General features: G+C 36.6%; 1 protein-coding gene across 1 annotated transcript in view; it reads left to right on the top strand.

Moving 5' to 3' along the window:
- Window positions 1-396: 396 nt before the first annotated feature.
- The window catches only part of LOC107709732 (protein TANC1-like), a 46,411-nt gene continuing 27,170 nt past the window's right edge, over window positions 397-19,637 (top strand). The window contains exons 1-2 of the mRNA XM_016514326.1: window positions 397-489; window positions 16,307-16,405. Coding sequence (XP_016369812.1) covers window positions 16,342-16,405 — 64 coding nt within the window. The 5' untranslated portion in view covers window positions 397-489; window positions 16,307-16,341. The remainder of the gene's footprint in view (window positions 490-16,306; window positions 16,406-19,637) is intronic.

Raw genomic sequence — 19,637 nt, 5'->3', positions numbered from 1 at the left:
GCAGGGTCAGAAAGCTCTCTGATTTCATCAAAAAATATCTTAATTTGTGTTCCGAAGATTAACAAAGGTCTTACGGGTTTGGAACGACATGAGGGTGAGTAATTAATGACAGAATTTTTATTTTTGGGTGAACTATCCCTTTAAGGTATTTAATGGAGACATGGTATTAGACACCTCTTAAGACAGATTTTATGTTTCAATTTACATTTTTAGATTTTATGTTTTATTTATTTAAAATACTAATATGCTTTAAGGAAAGAACGTATTTAACTGTCCATGTGAACAGACTTTTCTCAGTCAAAGCGGTGGGAGTGTGTCAGTTTACCGCGCTGTTTGTTCTGACTGAGGGAATCGCGAGAGGGAGGAGCTGATGGAGCGCTCGGCCGCCCTCCCTCAATCACTCGCTCCCTCACTCCAGTTATAAACGTAAATACTGACTGGGAAAAGCGTGTGTCAGGCAGAGACTGAGCGGTATCTCTCTTGAAACAGGTAAGTTTTCTACAAACTTTAATTCTGACACCGTTTGTACATGAAACAAAGTAATAACGGACAACCTTTGCAAGTTTTGGTGTTTTGAAGTTGATACTCAGAGGTGCGTTCGTGTAACTGATGTATCAAACATGTTTCAGAGTATTTTTTTCACAGTTGTTTTATAAGCATCCTTTGTTGGACACATCATAGTTACCTTTTCAGACTCAACATTAGTGATTGAGTGCTCTGTCATGCTGTGATATTTCAGTTGCCACGTGCAACACTGATCAAAATTTGTACACAAACCAGTTCAGTAGTTTGCAATCCTGATTCATATTTGTTTGCCTTTCTATTATTAGTCAACCAAGCCAGTACTATTTTCTGTTTTGCACACAAAGTATGTAACAGCTGCTTGAATTTTATTTAGCCACAATACTGCACTAGACTTGAGGTAGGCATCACATGTGGATTTTGTACTGCAAATACTTACAGTCAGGAACTTTGGACCTTTAAATCAACACCTAAATCCTGAGAGTTAATTTTCCTCTTTATACACATGCTCATTTTAGGAAAAAATGTGAGGTACCCTAGACTTTCCAGCCAGGGTCATGAGCCAACTGACACTGAACAGGTGTACACACACACACACACACACACACCATGCACACATGTTACACTAGATTTGACAAAGTAATGGAATGTGTTTGTTCTTGCATTTGTAAAGGTCAGCTGAACCAAGACTGTGGCCATTCCTCCATGTCAGCTTGTCATTAAACTCTTGCATTTCTTGTCTGCTTTCCACACTGTACCCTGAAGCCTCTTGATTCAGTTAGTTAATGTTTTCAGTTCAGTAGACATCTGTTATTGCTGCCCTCGGCCAGAAAGTAATCAGATCACTTGCGGTAAGCAGAATAGGATTTCATTTTTAAAGCTTACTGCCATTGTTCTGATCACTGAATCTGTTGTTGCATGCTTTATTGAACCCTATCGAAATATATTGAATTTTGCAAAAGCAAGAGCATGGACCACATGCCTTGTGGGTTTTCGTGAAAGAAGATATTGTCCTTATCCCGCTGCTTAATCCTTACGGTTCCTTTAGTGTCTTGTACTTCCACTGTGAGCATTCCAAGCACTGTTTCCATAACAGTGGAGGGGTCACAATACTTGCGATAATTTGTTCCATCTTCAGTTAGGACAGCATAACTGTTGCTTGATGGAGCATATGACTGAACTTCAGGTTATGAAGCCATTGCTTCACAATAGATTGCAACAGTCAGTTTTCCGGAAGTAAAAACTCCATTTGTTTTCTCTATGGGGAATAGATTTTTAACAATGACTTACAGACCTGTTGTGAACCCAGAGGTTCTTAATCGATGGTATGTTTTTGGTGATGCTACCTGTTTGCGTTATTTCAAATTATTTTTTAAAATAATTGTTTAACAGTTTAAATTTGTGGTGAAAACTACATTACCCATGATGCTGTACAGGAAATTCCACCAATATTTGTGTGTATAGTAGACCTTATGCTTCAGAGAAACAAGTGCGCAGCCACCTTTAGAAAATTTTGTCTTTAAACTTTGTTTTTGCGCGCTACCTGTTTGCGTTATTTCAAATTATTTTTTAAAATAATTGTTTAACAGTTTAAATTTGTGGTGAAAACTACATTACCCATGATGCTGTACAGGAAATTCCACCAATATTTGTGTGTATAGACCTTATGCTTCAGAGAAACAAGTGCGCAGCCACCTTTAGAAAATTTTGTCTTTAAACTTTGTTTTTGCAGTAGCTCTATATAGCATGAATTGTTGAAGAGTAATTAGCTGGTGAAGTGGATTTACTTATTGCAGAGTTAACAAAAATGATCATGTGCATTGTAATGTTTGAAGTGGATGTCATAACAAATGTCAGTACTAGACGGGGAAGATTTTAAAACAAGCGTTTCATTCATAAATTCGTACGACCTTACCTACACGCTGTGGAAATAAAAATGGAAGTTAGAAGACAACGAGCGCAGCACTGAAAAGGGGTGGGGCTACATGAGGTCTATTCAACAATTTCAAATGAATGGTTTTATGTTTTATCATTGTTTTTAATTTGGTTATGCCATTTGCAATGCTTCCTGGTATTGTACTTTTTTTTTTTTTTCCTCACTAAAGCCGTTAAGCACACAGTCTTGTACCTTTGTCTTTTTGTCCAATTTTCAAATAAATTTTTGCTACAAATAACCTTTTTTTTTTTTTTTTTTTTTGTAAATTTTTTTTGGGTGTTAAATTTGTTAAATGTAAACATTTACAAATAGTAGCCAGAGGGTAAATAAGGGTATACAAAACCACAAAAAATAAATAAATAATATCAAATCTAAAGACAGAAATAAAAGTGCAAATAGAAAGTTAAACAAAAACATTTAAATGTTTACAAATATTAACTCAAAAATTGTACAGCCTTCTTATTTTAAACACGTAATATTATTGTGGGTATTGTTAAACTTCTGCATTTAAAATTAAATGTACATTTATGTATGATAAATTTAGCTTATATAAGTAGCAGATTAATTGATAAGTATTACTTATGATACAACATATGTTGTTTTCCCCACAAAAATGTTTTTGTTGATGTTAGTTTATTTAAAAAAAAAAAAAAAAGTTAGGTAAATTAAAAAACAGGAATGTGAAATTGAGGACATATAGGAAATCATATGAAATAATATAGAAAATATTACCAAGAAAACATTTTGTTTGAAACATTAAGAAGTAACACAAACATCATCTATATTTCTTAATTGGCAGTTTATCATATTAACCCCCGGGTTTCACAGACAAGGCTTAAACCTAGTCCCAGACTAAAAAGTCTGACCTGTTTCAACAGAAAGAAACTTGCACTGACTGATCTTAAAATATATCAGTGCCTTTTTGTCTCATGATGTACACCAGTAATGTTGTTGTTGTTTTTTTTTTGTTTTTTTTCTAAGGCACATGTATAAAAATTACTTAAATGTCCTAATTTAACTATGGCCTAATCCTGGCTTAGGCCCTGTTTACACTAGTGCGTTTTCGTTAAAACAGCATTTTAAAATGAAAAAGATTGTCATCTACACTGCCATTTTCACTGCGTTTCAGAAACTATCTCCGTCCACACTACACAACCGAAAACGCATGTCACATGACCTTTCATGCAGATACAACCATAGATATGTATAGGTAGATTCCCTATTATTTAGATGGTGGATGTGTCTACGTGCTTGGGAGCGGTCAAATGGGGAATCTACCTATACATACCTATACATATCTATGGGTTCAGCAATGAGCATGATGTTATTGTTTACACGGTCGTCAAGGATACGCAGAGCAAATGTGGGCAGCCACGCCATCGTTTTCAAAGGATGTCATCGTTTTGGTCCGTTTACACTGGAATGCAATCCTGGAGTTTTCAAACTAAAAGGGGGTAGGGCTGGGCGATATGAGCAAAAATTAATATCTTGGTATTTTTTGGCTGATTTGTGGTATACGGTATATATCTCTGTATTTTGTATTTGGATTAAACAAATAAATAAAATGAATGTAACCATGTAGGCATATATTATGTGCAAAAAAGGGTTAAAATCACATTATATTCTAACACTGTTACATTGCAATCTAAGAACAAAAAAATAAGGCTTTTAAAGCAGAAGTTAAATTTACTAAACTAAAAATGAAAATAATAAAAAAGCACAAAATAATTGAGTAAAAAGGCTATTTTGATTATCCCATTAGAGTCACTTTACAGTTAGTGCTATCATACAAATACACTTCAGTGTTTCCCACAGACTTGCACTCTATTTATGGCGGCATAAATATGCAAATTCATTCTCTGCCAGCAGGAGGTGCTGTTGGAGTGGTAGAGATCGAGGTTTCCCCGGTAACGGCTGTACACAAAGCAGCGCTCCGCTCACAAACGCTGCTTTATCAGACATTACATGCAAGATGAAATGAAAATGACATTAAAAATTTTCTGAAGACAGTCGGTTTCCTTCAGAAATACAGTGATATAAAAACACCATGCTCATGTTTATTCAACGAAGTCAAAGCCTTTTGGAAAATCTATTTGTGGTGGTCAGTTTTGATATTGTAGCGGGCGCCACAAATAAATCAATGTATGAGAAACACTGCACTTACTTGCAGGTTTAAAATTCTACATGCCACATCTATTGTCCAACTACAAATATTTCAGCAAAATGTATATTTTAGTCAGAGCTATTGCGCTCCTATTTCATGCTCCCTCTGATTGGCGCACGTGCGGCGCTCATTCTAAATGAAGTCTGAAGTTTAGCGGAGAGCACCGCAAAGCAGAAGGCTCATGCAGTTCTGACAGCAAAATGGAAATATTTCCATGGCTTTCTAACATTTACACATGGAGAATATGCCTGTGAAATGTAAGTTATGCATTTTAGGAAAACCGCACATCTCAAACACATTAAACGGCTCGTCTCTGTCAGCGGCACACGCAGCCTTTCTGACAGAGCATCTGACAGGCCGAGCAACTTTAAACTGAAACTATAAACTATTGGCTACTATGTCTTACAAGTTTTTTTTAAAGCCCTTCATATAAAGCTTGTCATATGTTTAGAACAAATTGTATTATGCTCTTTCTCTGCAGCAGTTCAGTCTGTGTCCTCCCTAGATATTTTTTCAAATGAGCTCCTATCAAACTCTATATTGACGATATTGCTTCATACCGTATCACTTGATAAAGAATATCTCTTTGGTTTTGAGACTTTAGTCTTTGCAACTTCAGGGATCTCATCTATGCACAATCAGCTTGTAACACTCCAAAGAGAAAGGAAAACTTGAAATCGCATCATATGACCCCTTTAAAAATATATCAATATAACGTACAAACTCGATATACCGCCCAGCCCTAAAAGGGGGTCTGCAGCGTTTTCAAAAGTCTCCTTTTTCGAGGGTCGAAAACGTCAGAGTAGTGTAAATGACAGGCATAACAGTAGCAAAAGTTATGCGTTTTAAAACTAAAATGCACTAGTGTAAACATAGCCTTAGTCTAAGCCCTGTCTATGAAACCAGGCCTAGAAGTTACAGGGGATCGCAGGACATGACAAAAATGGCAACATCATCTCAGAGCAAAGTAGTAAAATGATTTATTAAAATGTATTAAAATAATTTTTAAATAAGTTTGTAATGTTGTGATATATGTTGTTGCTGGTGGCTTTAAACACCTTAAAAAAGGCTTTTTTTAAATCCATGTAGGAAAAATGAGTGAAAATAATTTTTCCGGAACCAGCGCCACTGAAAAAGTGGGCAGACACTAATGCACTCTATAATGTTGAACTTGAAAGATACAAAAAAAGTCTTGTAATCAAAAATAGCTTGATTTGCACATTGTGTGTTTTATATGAACTTTATGATTCTTGTTTATTATGTTTAAAATTACTATTATGGTAAAATTGTGTGCATTTTTGTTTTATTATTAAAAAAAAAAAAAAGAACATAACATCATTGCTGAACTGTGGTGAACATGCATCACTGGATGTCTTCCACAGTTCCTCAGAAGCCTGTGACTTGCAAAATCGCAATAAAACAAAAAAGAATGTTTGTTTTCGTACAGAGAATTCTGGCAGCTGAAGAGAGAGTGCCACAGAAGTAGTTCTGACTGGAAAAATCATAAAATCCTAATTTAATCAGCGTAATTATTCCCTCTGTGATTTCCAGAAGCGATCCAGAGAGTGATACACACTCTCCGTGCTTTAGTATTTGTTTGGATGTCGTGAACACTATAGCTTTCCATCTCCCTGTCAACACCTTTAGAGCATTTCCCATGTTTACTCATTAATGGAAGTACAGGCTTGCACGGTCCTGCTGTTCCTTGAGTCACTCTAGTGTTTTCATGGCAGACTAATGGTTTAATTGGCTGTGTTTAACTCAGCGGGAGAGAATGAGCTAATGTTTGACCTGAAAAGAGCTAGAGTGAAAGGGTGGGCTGGTTAATGTCCATAGGATGTCTATAGGTTAGTGAAATGAAGTGTGGATTGTTACACTCACTGCCATCCAGAAAGATTCAAAGAGACACTTTTGAACATTCTCTTTTTCGTCAACACGCAGTATGTCGATGGCAAGATTTAACTTTGGTTTGTGGCTGTATTGAAGTGGGATCTGAAATAGGAAAAATTGCCTCACAGTGTTTAATGTACTTCAGATGTCAAAATTACCAGAGTCAGTTATAGATCATCAGATCTACTCTATAAGTTTAGGGTAGTCATTGGTCTACGCATTTCATCAGGATGATGCACCATGATGTCATGTTTGGTAGAATGGAAAAAACGGATGTCACGGTGGTTCAGGGAATAGATGGTCTCCTCATTGGGCGGCAGTCATATTTCCGGGTGACCGTGCCACTCTTTATCACAACCCTGCTAAAACTGCCAGTACATGCGCTCATTGGCGCCCCTTCAGCTGGTGGCGGCCTAGGCGACCGCCTAGCTCGCCTATGCCTAGAAACGGCCCTGTACACACCTCTAGAGTCACTTGAGCCTTGAAATCATTGTCACTCTTGTACATTCTTCTGAAATTTTCCAGGTTAATCTTGTGAAATCTTTAAGAAATGTTAAGATCACATTTTACCCCAAACCCAAATAAAAAATAAGAAATCATATTTTGCATAAAGAGAATGTATACAATTATTTATATAAAGACACATTGAATGATTTACCTGGTCACTTTTTTAGGACAACTAAGCAAAATTTTCCCTTGCAATTACAGTAATACCGCTGGTATTTTTTCTTGCAATTAATACCTCTGGTATAGGGATGGGCGATATGGGCTTAAAAATGTATCACGGTAATTTCTGATATTTATTGCGATAACGATATCAATGACGATAATTTAGGGAATCCTGTTTCTTTAGAGAAAAGTATTATCTTTCCTATTTTTACCCAAAATGGGGTGTTGTGAGCAGTACACGCGTAATGTAATGACTGTTTAATTAATACTGGAAGCCGGAGGGCACCCTTGCAGAAACTCCACATATGCATAGTAGAAGTAATGCTCCAGGAAATCCCTAATATGGACAGAGGTATCCAGTGATCGCTGTTGCTGAATAAAACTCTGATAGAGAAATTTTAACTGAGGAAACCTGAAGACAATAAACATGCGATTGCACAAAATATATGGTATCTGTGTTCTTCAAGCAATCTTGGGTATTTTTATAAGGATAAAATATATTTATAATGCAATGCTAATCGACATAGCCTTTATCACTGTATATAATGCTATAAAATAGTATGATTTCTGCCTTATTCTGTGAAATGAAACCACGTCGGATCACAAAAATAAGTTATTTCAAACACTCGACTATGTTATGAAGTTAATATGGAGAAAAAGCATGTCAATAAATAATATCTTTGTTGGACAACAGGTTTAAACGACTCATGCACATGTAAAACCGATTTTTGTTGCACTGTACAGCCCTATTCAAACCTGTTCCAGATTGTAGAAGGAGCTGATCAATTTCACGTCCGCCTTCACGTCACTCCACACAGTCGCACACAGAAATATGTCAACAACTAGACTTTATCGTTATTATCGTGGGGAGAATTTTTACCGGTATAACGCAAACTATAAGATATCGCCCATCCCTACTCTGGTATTTCCTTTGCAATTATTAATCAATAAAATTATTTAATTTGAAAAATAATAAATGTTTCATAAATAGATTGAAGGACAACAAATGCTACCATAATATATAAAATATACCCCCAAAAAAAGAATGCTGATAACTGAAAAATGACTGATATTATAGTTCTATTATACTTGGTTTAAAAAAAGAAAAATTGCAAGGCACTAAAAACTAGTGTATTTGATGTGCGCTTTTTTAAAGGAAAAGTATTCTTAAAGTGTTAAATATTTGCCATAAGCTATTGTTATCTCTTTAAATTGGTGCTCATTGATGATAAATATTAAAATAGACAGAAATATCTCAATAATAGATGATTTAACAATATTATCATATAAAAAAGAAAATATTACAATTTTTTAAAAGGTGTCAGCTGATGACTGATATGATTTAAACTTCATAAAATTTTTATTTTGTTTGTTTTTGATTGATTTTGGAGTAAATTATTACCTGCACACCTCTTGGTGAGCTTCACCCTCTCACTGCTTATCGTGGAAATGAATGAATCTGACAAGTGTGTACTAGAACTCTACTTCTGAAAGATCACAGAAACTAGTTCTTGCATAACTGCTCACAAAACCAGTAACCTTCTGTCTTAAAATCTGCTCTTGTTAGGCCTGAAAAGCTTGACAGCTTTTGATGTGAGGGCTGCACATTTGTATAAGACCCCCCATGTGTCATATGTCTTATTCAAATGGTTAAGTGGGGAGGAGATTTAGGCCAGATTGTCCATAAAAGGAAACAAGGCCATTTTCCCTTAGGTTTTATGGCTGAAACCTATTTAGAAAAAGATGTCCTCATTTCCCGCTCACTGAACAAGCACCGTCAATTCTGAAACCCCTAAGACGAGTCGTTCATTTGTGCTGCGAATGTATTTCTGAATGTGTCATTTGAATGAAAAATTCCCATTCAGCTGTTTTATATTTTCATATACTATAGCACTTAAAGTCTACAGCATTATGAGACTAAATGCACTGCAGTGTTTTCCTGAATGCATGGTTTTCTTTGTTTCCTATGCTTTTTTTTTAGTCATGTTTGCCTTTCATCCCTCAGCATCCACCCCAGTCGCCACCTTATTTCTTGTCGTTCTCTATTTTTCCCCTCCATCCTCTGATAAATCTCAGCTTTCATCCAATTAAACTCTCATTTAGGCTGCAGTCATGGCCCACAGAAACCTGCTATTACTAGAAAGTACAACTTAAAACGTTATTCACTGTGGAGGGCCAGTGGATGGTCAAACCAGAGCTTTCCAGTTGCTTGGTTCCAAACTCTGGCAAACACACTACGGTGAAGCTCTAATGCACTTTTATGGAGTCTGTAATTTGATTTTCAGTCACGCAGGGATGATTTGCTCTGGTCTTTTTTAGCTTCTCAAACAGAAATCGGTGACTTTAAAAGTAGACCGACCATTATTGATATCACTTGTGATGGTGAATTGGTAGCCAATATGCAATATCTATAAAAACGCTGTCATTAGTACAAAATGAAAGGTAATCTTTTTAGTATTGGATAAAAAACAGACTTAAGAAGATATAAATGTTTCTTAGTGAAGTTAACTTATTTTATAGAGTTCTGCCTGTATGTGCTTTGTCTCTGTAAGGCAAAGGCCTGTTTTCCCTATATCCAGCACCATCCAGATGGAGTTAGTAATGTGACGTCACCTCTGTGACATCAGTGTCTCTGCAAATCTGTACAGTATGTGGCTTGACAAGCCAGGCGTTATGAATTCCATTTTGCACATATGTGTGTGACCCTGCTTCATATTCCTGGGGTGCACATGTGCCAGTGTATATGAAAGGGAATGATGGCTGATGAGAAAATGAGATCTTTGGATGGGCACAATATCTGTGATGTGTTTTTCATGATGTCATTTAGGCTTGTGTTTCAGAACCATGCCTCTGAATGACAGGATGTGGCTCCTTTCAAATCCAGGCAATTAGTATTGAATCCATTGAACCAGTGCTGCCTTTTAGGCTTGAAGATAATTAATTTTAACATTTAACAGAACACAAACTAATCAATCCCAGAGTTTGTCTCAAAAACTGTTACAAATTATAGTAAGTGCACAACTGTGATGCGTCATTTATAAGGCATAATGTGCTTCATGAATTAATAATTTCATAATTTACCCTTATATGGTTTTATTTCCTCTCATTTGTTGGTCTTTTTTATTTGATTGCTTCTGGTTGGCTGTGGCTAGCAGTCCTGTGGCAGAGGGAAAGAATCAGTAAAATTGGTTGCGCTGTATAAAAGAGCTGATGGTGACAGTTTTTAAGCCCAAACCAACAGTCAGACTCGTGTCTTAATAACTCCCCAAGTCATTTTTCCACAAAAATATATTGCGTGCTGCCTACAGCTACTCTGTTTCCTTTTTTTCTGCTTTTCTGTGATGTTCCAAGAAAAGGATTGTTTAGGCAGAAAACAAAGTATTAGTGAGTCCTTCACTCATTTGGGCTTTTGAACAACATGGTTCAAAAGCTTAAAAATGACCCTGGGTTAATGTCTCATTCTGTTCATACTTTACTCTGGGTTATTATTTAAATCATTAGTTATAAATTAATCTCAGATTTTGACACACTGTATCACTGTTTCACACTGTATATGTTTGAAAATAAATATATTATTTGCATATTGATGAGGTTGCAACTCTCGCACACTTTGGCAATAGAATCGACCATTAGGTAGTGTGTGTGTATGTGTGTATATATATATATATATATATTATATAGGAATATTGCACTTGAAAGACAGAGAGTAGTGAAACTATCAAGCGCTCAGTCAGAGTGTTCTATGTGTATATAAATATGTATATTCTGTATATGTATATGTACATATATATGTACATATATACAGTGCACAGCATAAAGAGTACACCCCCTCTAAAACTTAACAAATTCAGCAATTACTCTTTACTTAGAAGACATGTTAAGGTTCTTTGGAGATGTAATGTTCCAACAAGCCTGCTTGATCAATTACCAAAGAAGAATGCAAAAATTATTCAGCAAAATATGATTTTCTTATCAAAGTGATAACATTTTGTTGCAAAAATGAGTACACCCTCCTGAAAGTTACTAAAAAAACAACAAAAAAAAGTGTAGGTTTAAGGCTATTTTTGATCAACAGGTAAGTATATTGAGTGTGAAAATATAGCCAAAGTAACACAGAAATTCAAAAACAATGGACTTGTGAAAAGGCCCCTGAAATAATCAGGTCTTCACTTTAAGTTTTCATTTAGTGATGAGTGATTTTTTGCTAGAAAAAGAGTAGGAGAAATAACATGCAAGTGTCTCAGAGCCGGCAAAAGCTATGAAAAGAGTGATACTTTATCTCACAGAGTATGACGCAGCCTGCAGAAGTGACATGCATGGTTGTTGTCACCACTAGAATTACCTACTGTAGCCAAAGCCAAATAAACTCATTTAACCTCTTCCAGGGCCCATATTTACAAAATAGAGACTTCTGGGAATCCATACTCTGGTCTCAAGAGACCAAGTCAATCATTTCGGATCTAACAGCATCCAAAATGTTCTGGTGTTGCTAGAGGAGGAGTACAGTGAGAAGTGCCTGGTTCCCACAGTGACGTTCAGTGGTAGTAAAGCTTTTATATAGGGATGGATGAGTGCTGAAGGTGTGAGGGAGTTGTGCTTTATCAATGCTGGCATGAATTCACACACTACTGTGTGATGTAATCCAAAAACTTGAAACAGAAGATGCTACCCTCCCCTCATTACCTGCATTATTGGGCATTTTTTCAGCATGACAATGAATATATTCATTCTCCCAAGGTGAAAATCCTTCAGTAGACATGTATTTCACTCAATCTTAACACTCTTGAGCAGCTGTGGGGGATTATGTAGAGACGAGCTGAGCAAAACTCCCCATTAAAGATCAGAGCATTTAACGAGGTCGTCCAGGAGTTAAACAGCACAGATGTGAAAATGTGTCATGAACTTGTACACTCAGTGCCAAGAAGTGTCAGAGCAGTATACTTTAAGTTCTGGAGGACATACTAAGTACTAGAATATTATACATTTTCTGAATTAAATCTAGGGTGTACTCATTTCTGTTTGTTTTTATTAAGTATATGTTTAATATGTCTCCATTTTGCCATCTTTCCATGAATTATATTAATTATATTAGTGATCATTAAGAAAATACATCTTTTATATTTAATATATATATACACACACACACACACACACACACACACACACACACACACACACACACATACATACAGTATAATATACTAAACTTATTCTTAGCAGGGCTCACAAACTCGCTAGCCTGATGTCCCGGGGCTATTGTGTTTTCCAGTCGGGCTACCAAAATGTATCACCACTCTGCCCGACGGGCTATCTTAAATGCAGATCTCCCGCGGGTCCTTAAAAACCTCATAAAGTGAGTTGTATCAAACTTAAGGCCATAAGTTTTAAATATGTTAAATGGTATAAGAAATGTCTTAATTATTATTTCAAGAGGTCTTACAGTTGGGGACGGTTAGGATTTAAGATTAAACTTCAAAAGGCAAAAATGTCATTGAATAAATATGAGCGCTACACGTTTCAAGTCAAAACGCGGCGCGGATGTCTTTATTTGAATGTATCTAAAGGGAACCGACTGTCCTCAGAAACGTGTGGTTGGCATTTTAATTTCATTTTCCTGATAAAGCAGCGTTTATGAGCTCGGAGCTGCTTTGTGTACAGCCGTTACGGGGAAACCGCAATATTTCAGCGCTCCTAAAGCGCCACCTCGTGGCAGAGAATGAATTTGCATTTCCAATACGCCTTTCTTTGTGATTATGGTCAGATCAATGCAAATATCAACTCATGTTTTTACGCAGCAAACACAGAGTTGTAAATGAGAAAGAAGTTAATGTGCCTTCTAAAAATCTAAACAATTAAGACAGTAATATTTACACGTTTTAAATTGACAGTTTATATGCTTGATTTATCCCTTTTCATAAAAATGGTCTAAAGGCTGAAATGCTGTTGTATAAGATTTTTGTTTTTGTGATTGATATAATTTATATGCTTGATTTATCCCTTTTCATAAAAATGGTCTAAAGGCTGAAATGCTGTTGTATAAGATTTGTTTTTGTAAAAACCTGTATCTGAACTGTAAATCATATAATTTTATGGCTCAGTACTGTATGTTACCACAGACATTGTCCAACCCCACTCATACTGTGTTCATTTTACTTGTGCAGCTCTTAAAGGGGTCATATGATGTTGCTAAAAAGAACATTATTTTGTGTATTTGGTTCCTTCCTTCATATTTGTGTATTTAAAATATTTTTGATTGACATTTAAACTCCTATCTGATTTTCTATATTTAAAAAAAAAAGGTATTTTTTTATTTGGGCTAGTTAAATTAATTTTCGGGCTACCAAAATCTGAAGAGTACCTGCCTGAAGGGCTACCAGGGATTTTGAAATTTTGCGAGCCCTGCTTAGCCTCTAACTCAAACAATGGTGAAGTAACATCTAACAATAGCCAGTGGCTAAAGATAGACATTTATTCGCCTAGCTTAAAAATTTAGTTGAGTGAATTACTCTCATTGTAGAAAGTTGGGTTAAAAGCATTGAGTGGACAAATACATATTTAATAGATGCCAGTTAATGCATTTAGTATTGCTGTTTGACACTTTAATGATTTATTAACATTTTCCTCAGACTTGGAAGTTAGTGCTTTTATGACTGTACAAAACAGTGCTGTACAAAACTATTTAATGAGGCAGGCATTATTTTGATTGGTTGTCGGTTGCTAAACTTGTAACTTGTTGTTTCACTGTGTTGTGACTGTGTTGTTTCACACTCTATAGCTTTTTCACTGTGATATGGTGGGCATTACCTGTTCTGGAGAAGATGTTATAATACAACACCCATAAAATTGATTGCCGTTTCACAATTGCAAGTGTGAAACATTGTTTAACGTAGTGCTGGGTGGTATACCGGTTCATACCGAATACCGGTGTTTATTTTTGTTATGATATGGATTTTAAAAATACCGCAATACCGGTGTATGTCGCTTAAAGTTCGGAACGCGACACTGTTTGAAAGGGGTCCCTTTTCACTGTTGCACTGTGGTGAGGGAACAGCTGTATGTGTTAGCGTGAAAGAAAATTACGAAACTGAAGCTGTAGAACTAATAGAACATGATGACACAGAAGAACTCATCCACAATATCCACATTGACCGCCACAAATATCCACCGCCCCCTGCCATCAGCTCCCGCGTCTCACACAATCACGAGCTCGACTTTAGCACTAGATTTAGCAACTTTCACACCCTTTTAGCGGCTTTTTCCATAGAATATTGATATTGAATATACCTAGCGACTTTTTTGGATAAACCTTAGCTATGGCTCAGTTGGAAGATTTCACCAGTGCTGTCCCGCGAACGCGAGGTCTGACTTTCCCGGAGAAGTGTCACCTCTCTCGGCGTCTGTTCTGTGCAGTGAGCGGCAGAGAAGCAACGCATTCAGTTGGCCGCACCGCAGCCGACTCGTCAATAAATGAGTAAAAAAACAGCGTTTCCTAGCACCTGTCGCTTACTGATTGTTTAGAATTATAAATATGAGCGTAGTTCGTCTGTTAATATCACATGCACTTTTTTGTTTGTTGTTTTTTTTAAGTTTGTTACTCAGACGCAGGCAGTGCGCTGCATGAGACAAAAAAGTAATATAGCCAAAACAACCGCATAGTGCATCTTTAGTGTAGATGCATGTTGATTTTATCAGACGATGCCGCGATTATAAATGAGAGTGACTCCTGGTTAACATGTATTAAAAGGGGTCATGTTTAGTCACTATTTAGTGTGGTATTTTTTGACAATATTCACTCATCATGACAGTAAAATAGGGCATTCTAAGTCAATATGCTGCAGTATTTCCTCTCTCAATCAGTAGAAAATATGGTTAACACCCGGTCATGCATGAAAAAAAAAAATACTGTCATGTACCGTGAAACCGATATAATTTTGAAAAATACCGTGATATACATTTTTGGTCATACCGCCCAGCACTAGTTTAACGTCTTCATGAAATTAAAAATCATGTGTTGTATACTGTATGTATAATTTTTTTTTTGTTTGTTTTAGTTTAGTTCATAATTTTTTTAATCCAAATGTCAGACAGAGTTCATGGTAACGTATGATTGGAGAAGATCTGCCAATCATTTAGTCCTCTTAAACCTCGCCCCTGCAAACTCTCATTCATGTGCCTCTAATTTTGAGTGCAACGCCCACATCTCAAAATCCAATGAAAAACTAATGCACAGAGCCAAGTCCTCACCCTACATTTTTTCTTTTTCAGTAATCTGTTTCACTTGGATGTGCATCACAATATGGAAAAGATCTGTCACTTCCAATTCTATGCTACTTTTTGGACGTTCAGTGTAGTGTGAAATGCCTTGATCCACTGAGTAGTAGTTTAGTTGTAATAGGACAGTTAAACATCTACAGCTGGTTTCCAACAGAACCCTGGAATGGACACTCTTCTCGTGTCTCCTAATGAGCAAATATCCACCTCTGACCTGCCTGTCACTGTGAGACCAGCCTGCAGGCCTGGATACCCAGATAAGCAGACAGATCCATTCTGCTATTTTAGAACGAAGTGGAGGTTTGGTAGAAGGGTTGGTATTTCCTGCTATTGTCTGAAAGACATGTCAGTGTGGACCGCTGCCGTGTGGACACATGCAATGGTCGGCTGAAGGACAGTGGCACACTAGTTTCCCTCTTATTTTGAGCGGTTTATAGCAACTGGTCTTTCCTTGCCTACTAAGGTCTTTCAGTTTTTCTTCAGTTTAAGCTGTTAAATGTATTTTTATTTCACATTTTATGAATTATGTGAGTGGCGTGCAACAGTTTACAGTGTGTGGTTAACGCTGGCAATCACAGTTTCTTTATTTATTTGTTTATATGCCTAAGACCAGGCAGCAGAGCGTTAATTAGATGTGGAATGTGGGAATTTCATCAAACAATTCCTCCCGTGACGAGGTGGCAACACACACATACATAAAATGAATAGGGAGTTTTGTTTTCCATTGTGTTGTCAAGTTGTTGGTGACTTGTTTAAATTACTCGTCCAAAGCATTGTGGTGTTATTGATCAGATCTTTTTCCTTGATCAGTTGCTAACAGTGTGCTCTTCTTTAATACATTTGTGTCTCTGCAGGAACAAAGGACTGCGGTAAAAGTGGGAACTGTACCATGTTTAAGGGAGTGCTGAAGAAAGGGCGAGAGGGAGGAGGAAGAACTGGCAAAAGAGACACAGGTAAGCTGCTTTTGTTCCCAGAAGGAAGGAAAATTATATTAATAAACTGTTGCTGAAACCTTTTGAACTGTACTTTGCTGTTGTGTGTATGCTTAATTTAATTGCATAATTGGCTTATGGCCTCCAAAGAGATTTATAGAGCTGACTGGGATTGGCCAAATGAGATTTAGTTTTTTTTTTTCTTTATTCCAGCTCAGGCTGTGACTTGTCATTGAAAATGATCTGAAATGATAATTTCACAATCGTATTAAATGATTTTATAGAATAATAGTCACCCAAATGTGTGTGTATGTATGTATGTACCCAGCAGGCACACAACGTCATAAGCCGTTGATATTTGGTAAAATTTTGGTTGTGACGTCGGGTGACCAAAATTCAATGTAAATTCAACGTCTAATGTTAAATTGATGTCCAATTCCGACGTCAGCTGACATTGATATTTTGTTGTTTTTAGGTTGTGTAACCAAAATCCATTAAGTCAACATCAAATTGACATCCAATATTGATCTTGATATATTAAATCTCCCAGTACAGTTTTCAGCCTATTTGCCAAAACTTTGGCTATTAGCTTATAATCAGTTGTTAAAAGTGACACAGGCCTCCAGTTTTTAAGAACACTCAAGTCACCCTTTTTTGGTAATAGTGTTAATACTGCCCTTTGGCAACTTGTGGGAAGGCATTTTTCTTTAAACCATTCTTGGATCACCTCATGAAAGTCTTTTCCAATGTACTTCCAAACAGCTTTATAAAAGTCTGCTGATAGTCCATCAATTCTAGGTGCTGGAATTGATGAATTGAAACAATTAAAATTTCTCATGAAAACCTTTCTCTTTCAACAATGCAACATTAAATGTCCAGTAAGGACTTTTGAATTTGGATTGTCTCAAAACAATATTGACTGTAATAAAATGGTGATCTGATAGACAACATGGAAAAATATTACACCCATTATTCTATTATTTTCAGCACGCTTGACATAAAACCTGTCAAGTCTTGCTACACTTATCATTCCCTGTGAAACTTTTGTCCATGTATATTGTTTCATCTCTTTACTCCTGTCTCGCCATACATCTACCAAATCATTCTGAATTGTAATACTTTTTAAGAAAGAAGCCGATACAGGATGTGGTTCCACATTATTTCTATCTAAAAGAAAATTAAGGGTACAATTCCAATCCCCACCAACAATTAAAAACCCATCCAAAGTATAACTTTTTAAAAATTCTCCTAACTTTCTAAACATGAAGATTCTATCTGATCCTTTATTTGGAACATAAATATTTATGAAAACAAATAACTGATTATCAATTTTAACTTTCACCATTAAAATACATCCTTTCTCTATTTCCATTTCTGATAAAATATTGACATTTAAGGTGAGTTGAAAAATAAAATCGCTACACCTGCACTGACATTTGTGCCATGGCTTAAACAATTTTTTCCTTCCCACCACAGGTTTAACTCTGATTCATTTTTTATGTCGCTATGAGTTTCTTGTAAAAATGTTACTTCAGTATCTTTAAGCCTAAGAAATTCAGATAGTAAAGCTCTTTTCCCCCCATCCCTCAACCCATTCACATTTAAAGATCCTAATCTAAGAATCTGCATTGCAGGGGAGAGAGAAAGGAAACACAAAAAATGACAGAAAAGCAAAACAAAAATAAAGATAGATTCCACACCCATGTGCTTTATTTTTTCCATTTTGACAATTTTACATGATCTTTTTGAGCTCTACGTGCAATTGTTAGAAACTTTCTCAGCCAAAATCTTTTTTGTTTTGAAATGACGTCATAGCCAACCGTCTTCTGAGCGATCACCACTGATTTAACAAATTTATTAACATCGGGGAAGAAATTTACAACATCAACCTTTTTCCCTTTAGTTAAATCCAGAAGCTCATTTAATTCCTCGACAGAATAAACGTCATCCAAAGACTGACTGCAATCAATCTCTGAAAACTCAGAACAATTATCACAATACTCCATCAGTTCTTCTTCGCTATTTTCATTCTCCATAGACGCATTAGACTGTGACCTGCTTAGACTCGGAACCACATCGCTATAAACACGTTCATTATCCTTAACAGCAACAACATCATCCTTCAAAACATTCGGGCTAACAGCATTATCACCAGCTTGCATAGATGAAATAAACTCGCTCACCTCTAACTTTGAACTTTGATCTATAGCACTTTGCTCGGCTGAAGAACCGGCCTGGGGAACAACGCTGGGTTCACCTGCCGAAGCCGAAGCCTCCGAATCATCATCATTAACCCCATTTGTCTTCTGTTTTTTTTTCTGGAATCATTACATCCTTTACAGCTATAGGCCGTTTTCCTTTATCTGGACTTTCGTTATTTTTGCTTTGATCGGTTTGCTCATCATTATTTCTGCCGTTCTTTTCATTTTCTGATTGTTTCTTATGCGGACACGTGAACTTCTTATGTCCCAAATCACCACATTCAAAACAACGCAAACTATCTGTCGTTGCAAAAATCATATAGGAACAGTCACCGTGTTGAATGGGAAACGAAATATCCAAAGACTCAGATTGCACATTTAAAAACATGAAAACTTGTCTTCGAAAAGACAGCACATGTTTTAAAACTGCGTTTTTACACCCGAGCGGAACCATCTTAATGGATCCAGCAAACTTTCCAAAGCGACTCAGTTCTTTTAGAATTTGCTCATTAGAAATGAATGGAGGCGCGTTTGAAATGGTGACCTTAGTAGCAGGTGCACGCAAAGGCATTACTTGCAGTAGGGTGTCGGAAACAACAATTCCTTTTTCAACAAGGCTGTTTACGAGTTTCTCATCTTTAAGAAACACCACCACAGCCTTGTTCATTCTGGAGGCCGATACTATATTTTTGTGCCCTACAAACTCGCCGATTGCTAGAAGTACGTCTTCTACCATAACCGCTTGATCCGAGAAAACTTTACAGCCATTCCTGATAGAGAACCCCGGCGTTCCTTCACTTGAGAGAGACGCCATGGCTTCCCTTATCAAGGAAGGATTCACACCGGTGTTTTTCTTAAACTAAAAAAATAAACCAAAACGTGATAAATTAAATTCCCCCCTAAAAAAAAAACATAAATAGAAAAAAAGAATTTAACCTTGAAAACCAATTCAAGCGTGCCGCTCTCACACCCCACTTCCGCTCCCAGCATGCAATCCACACACACACAGAGAGAGACAGAGACAGAGACAGAGAGAGAGAGAGAGAGAGAGA

Source organism: Sinocyclocheilus rhinocerous, unplaced genomic scaffold (assembly GCF_001515625.1).
Source record: "Sinocyclocheilus rhinocerous isolate Xijiao unplaced genomic scaffold, SAMN03320098_v1.1 scaffold4039, whole genome shotgun sequence".
Classification (NCBI taxonomy): Eukaryota; Metazoa; Chordata; class Actinopteri; order Cypriniformes; family Cyprinidae; genus Sinocyclocheilus; species Sinocyclocheilus rhinocerous.
This window is presented reverse-complemented; position numbering and strand designations above follow the sequence as displayed.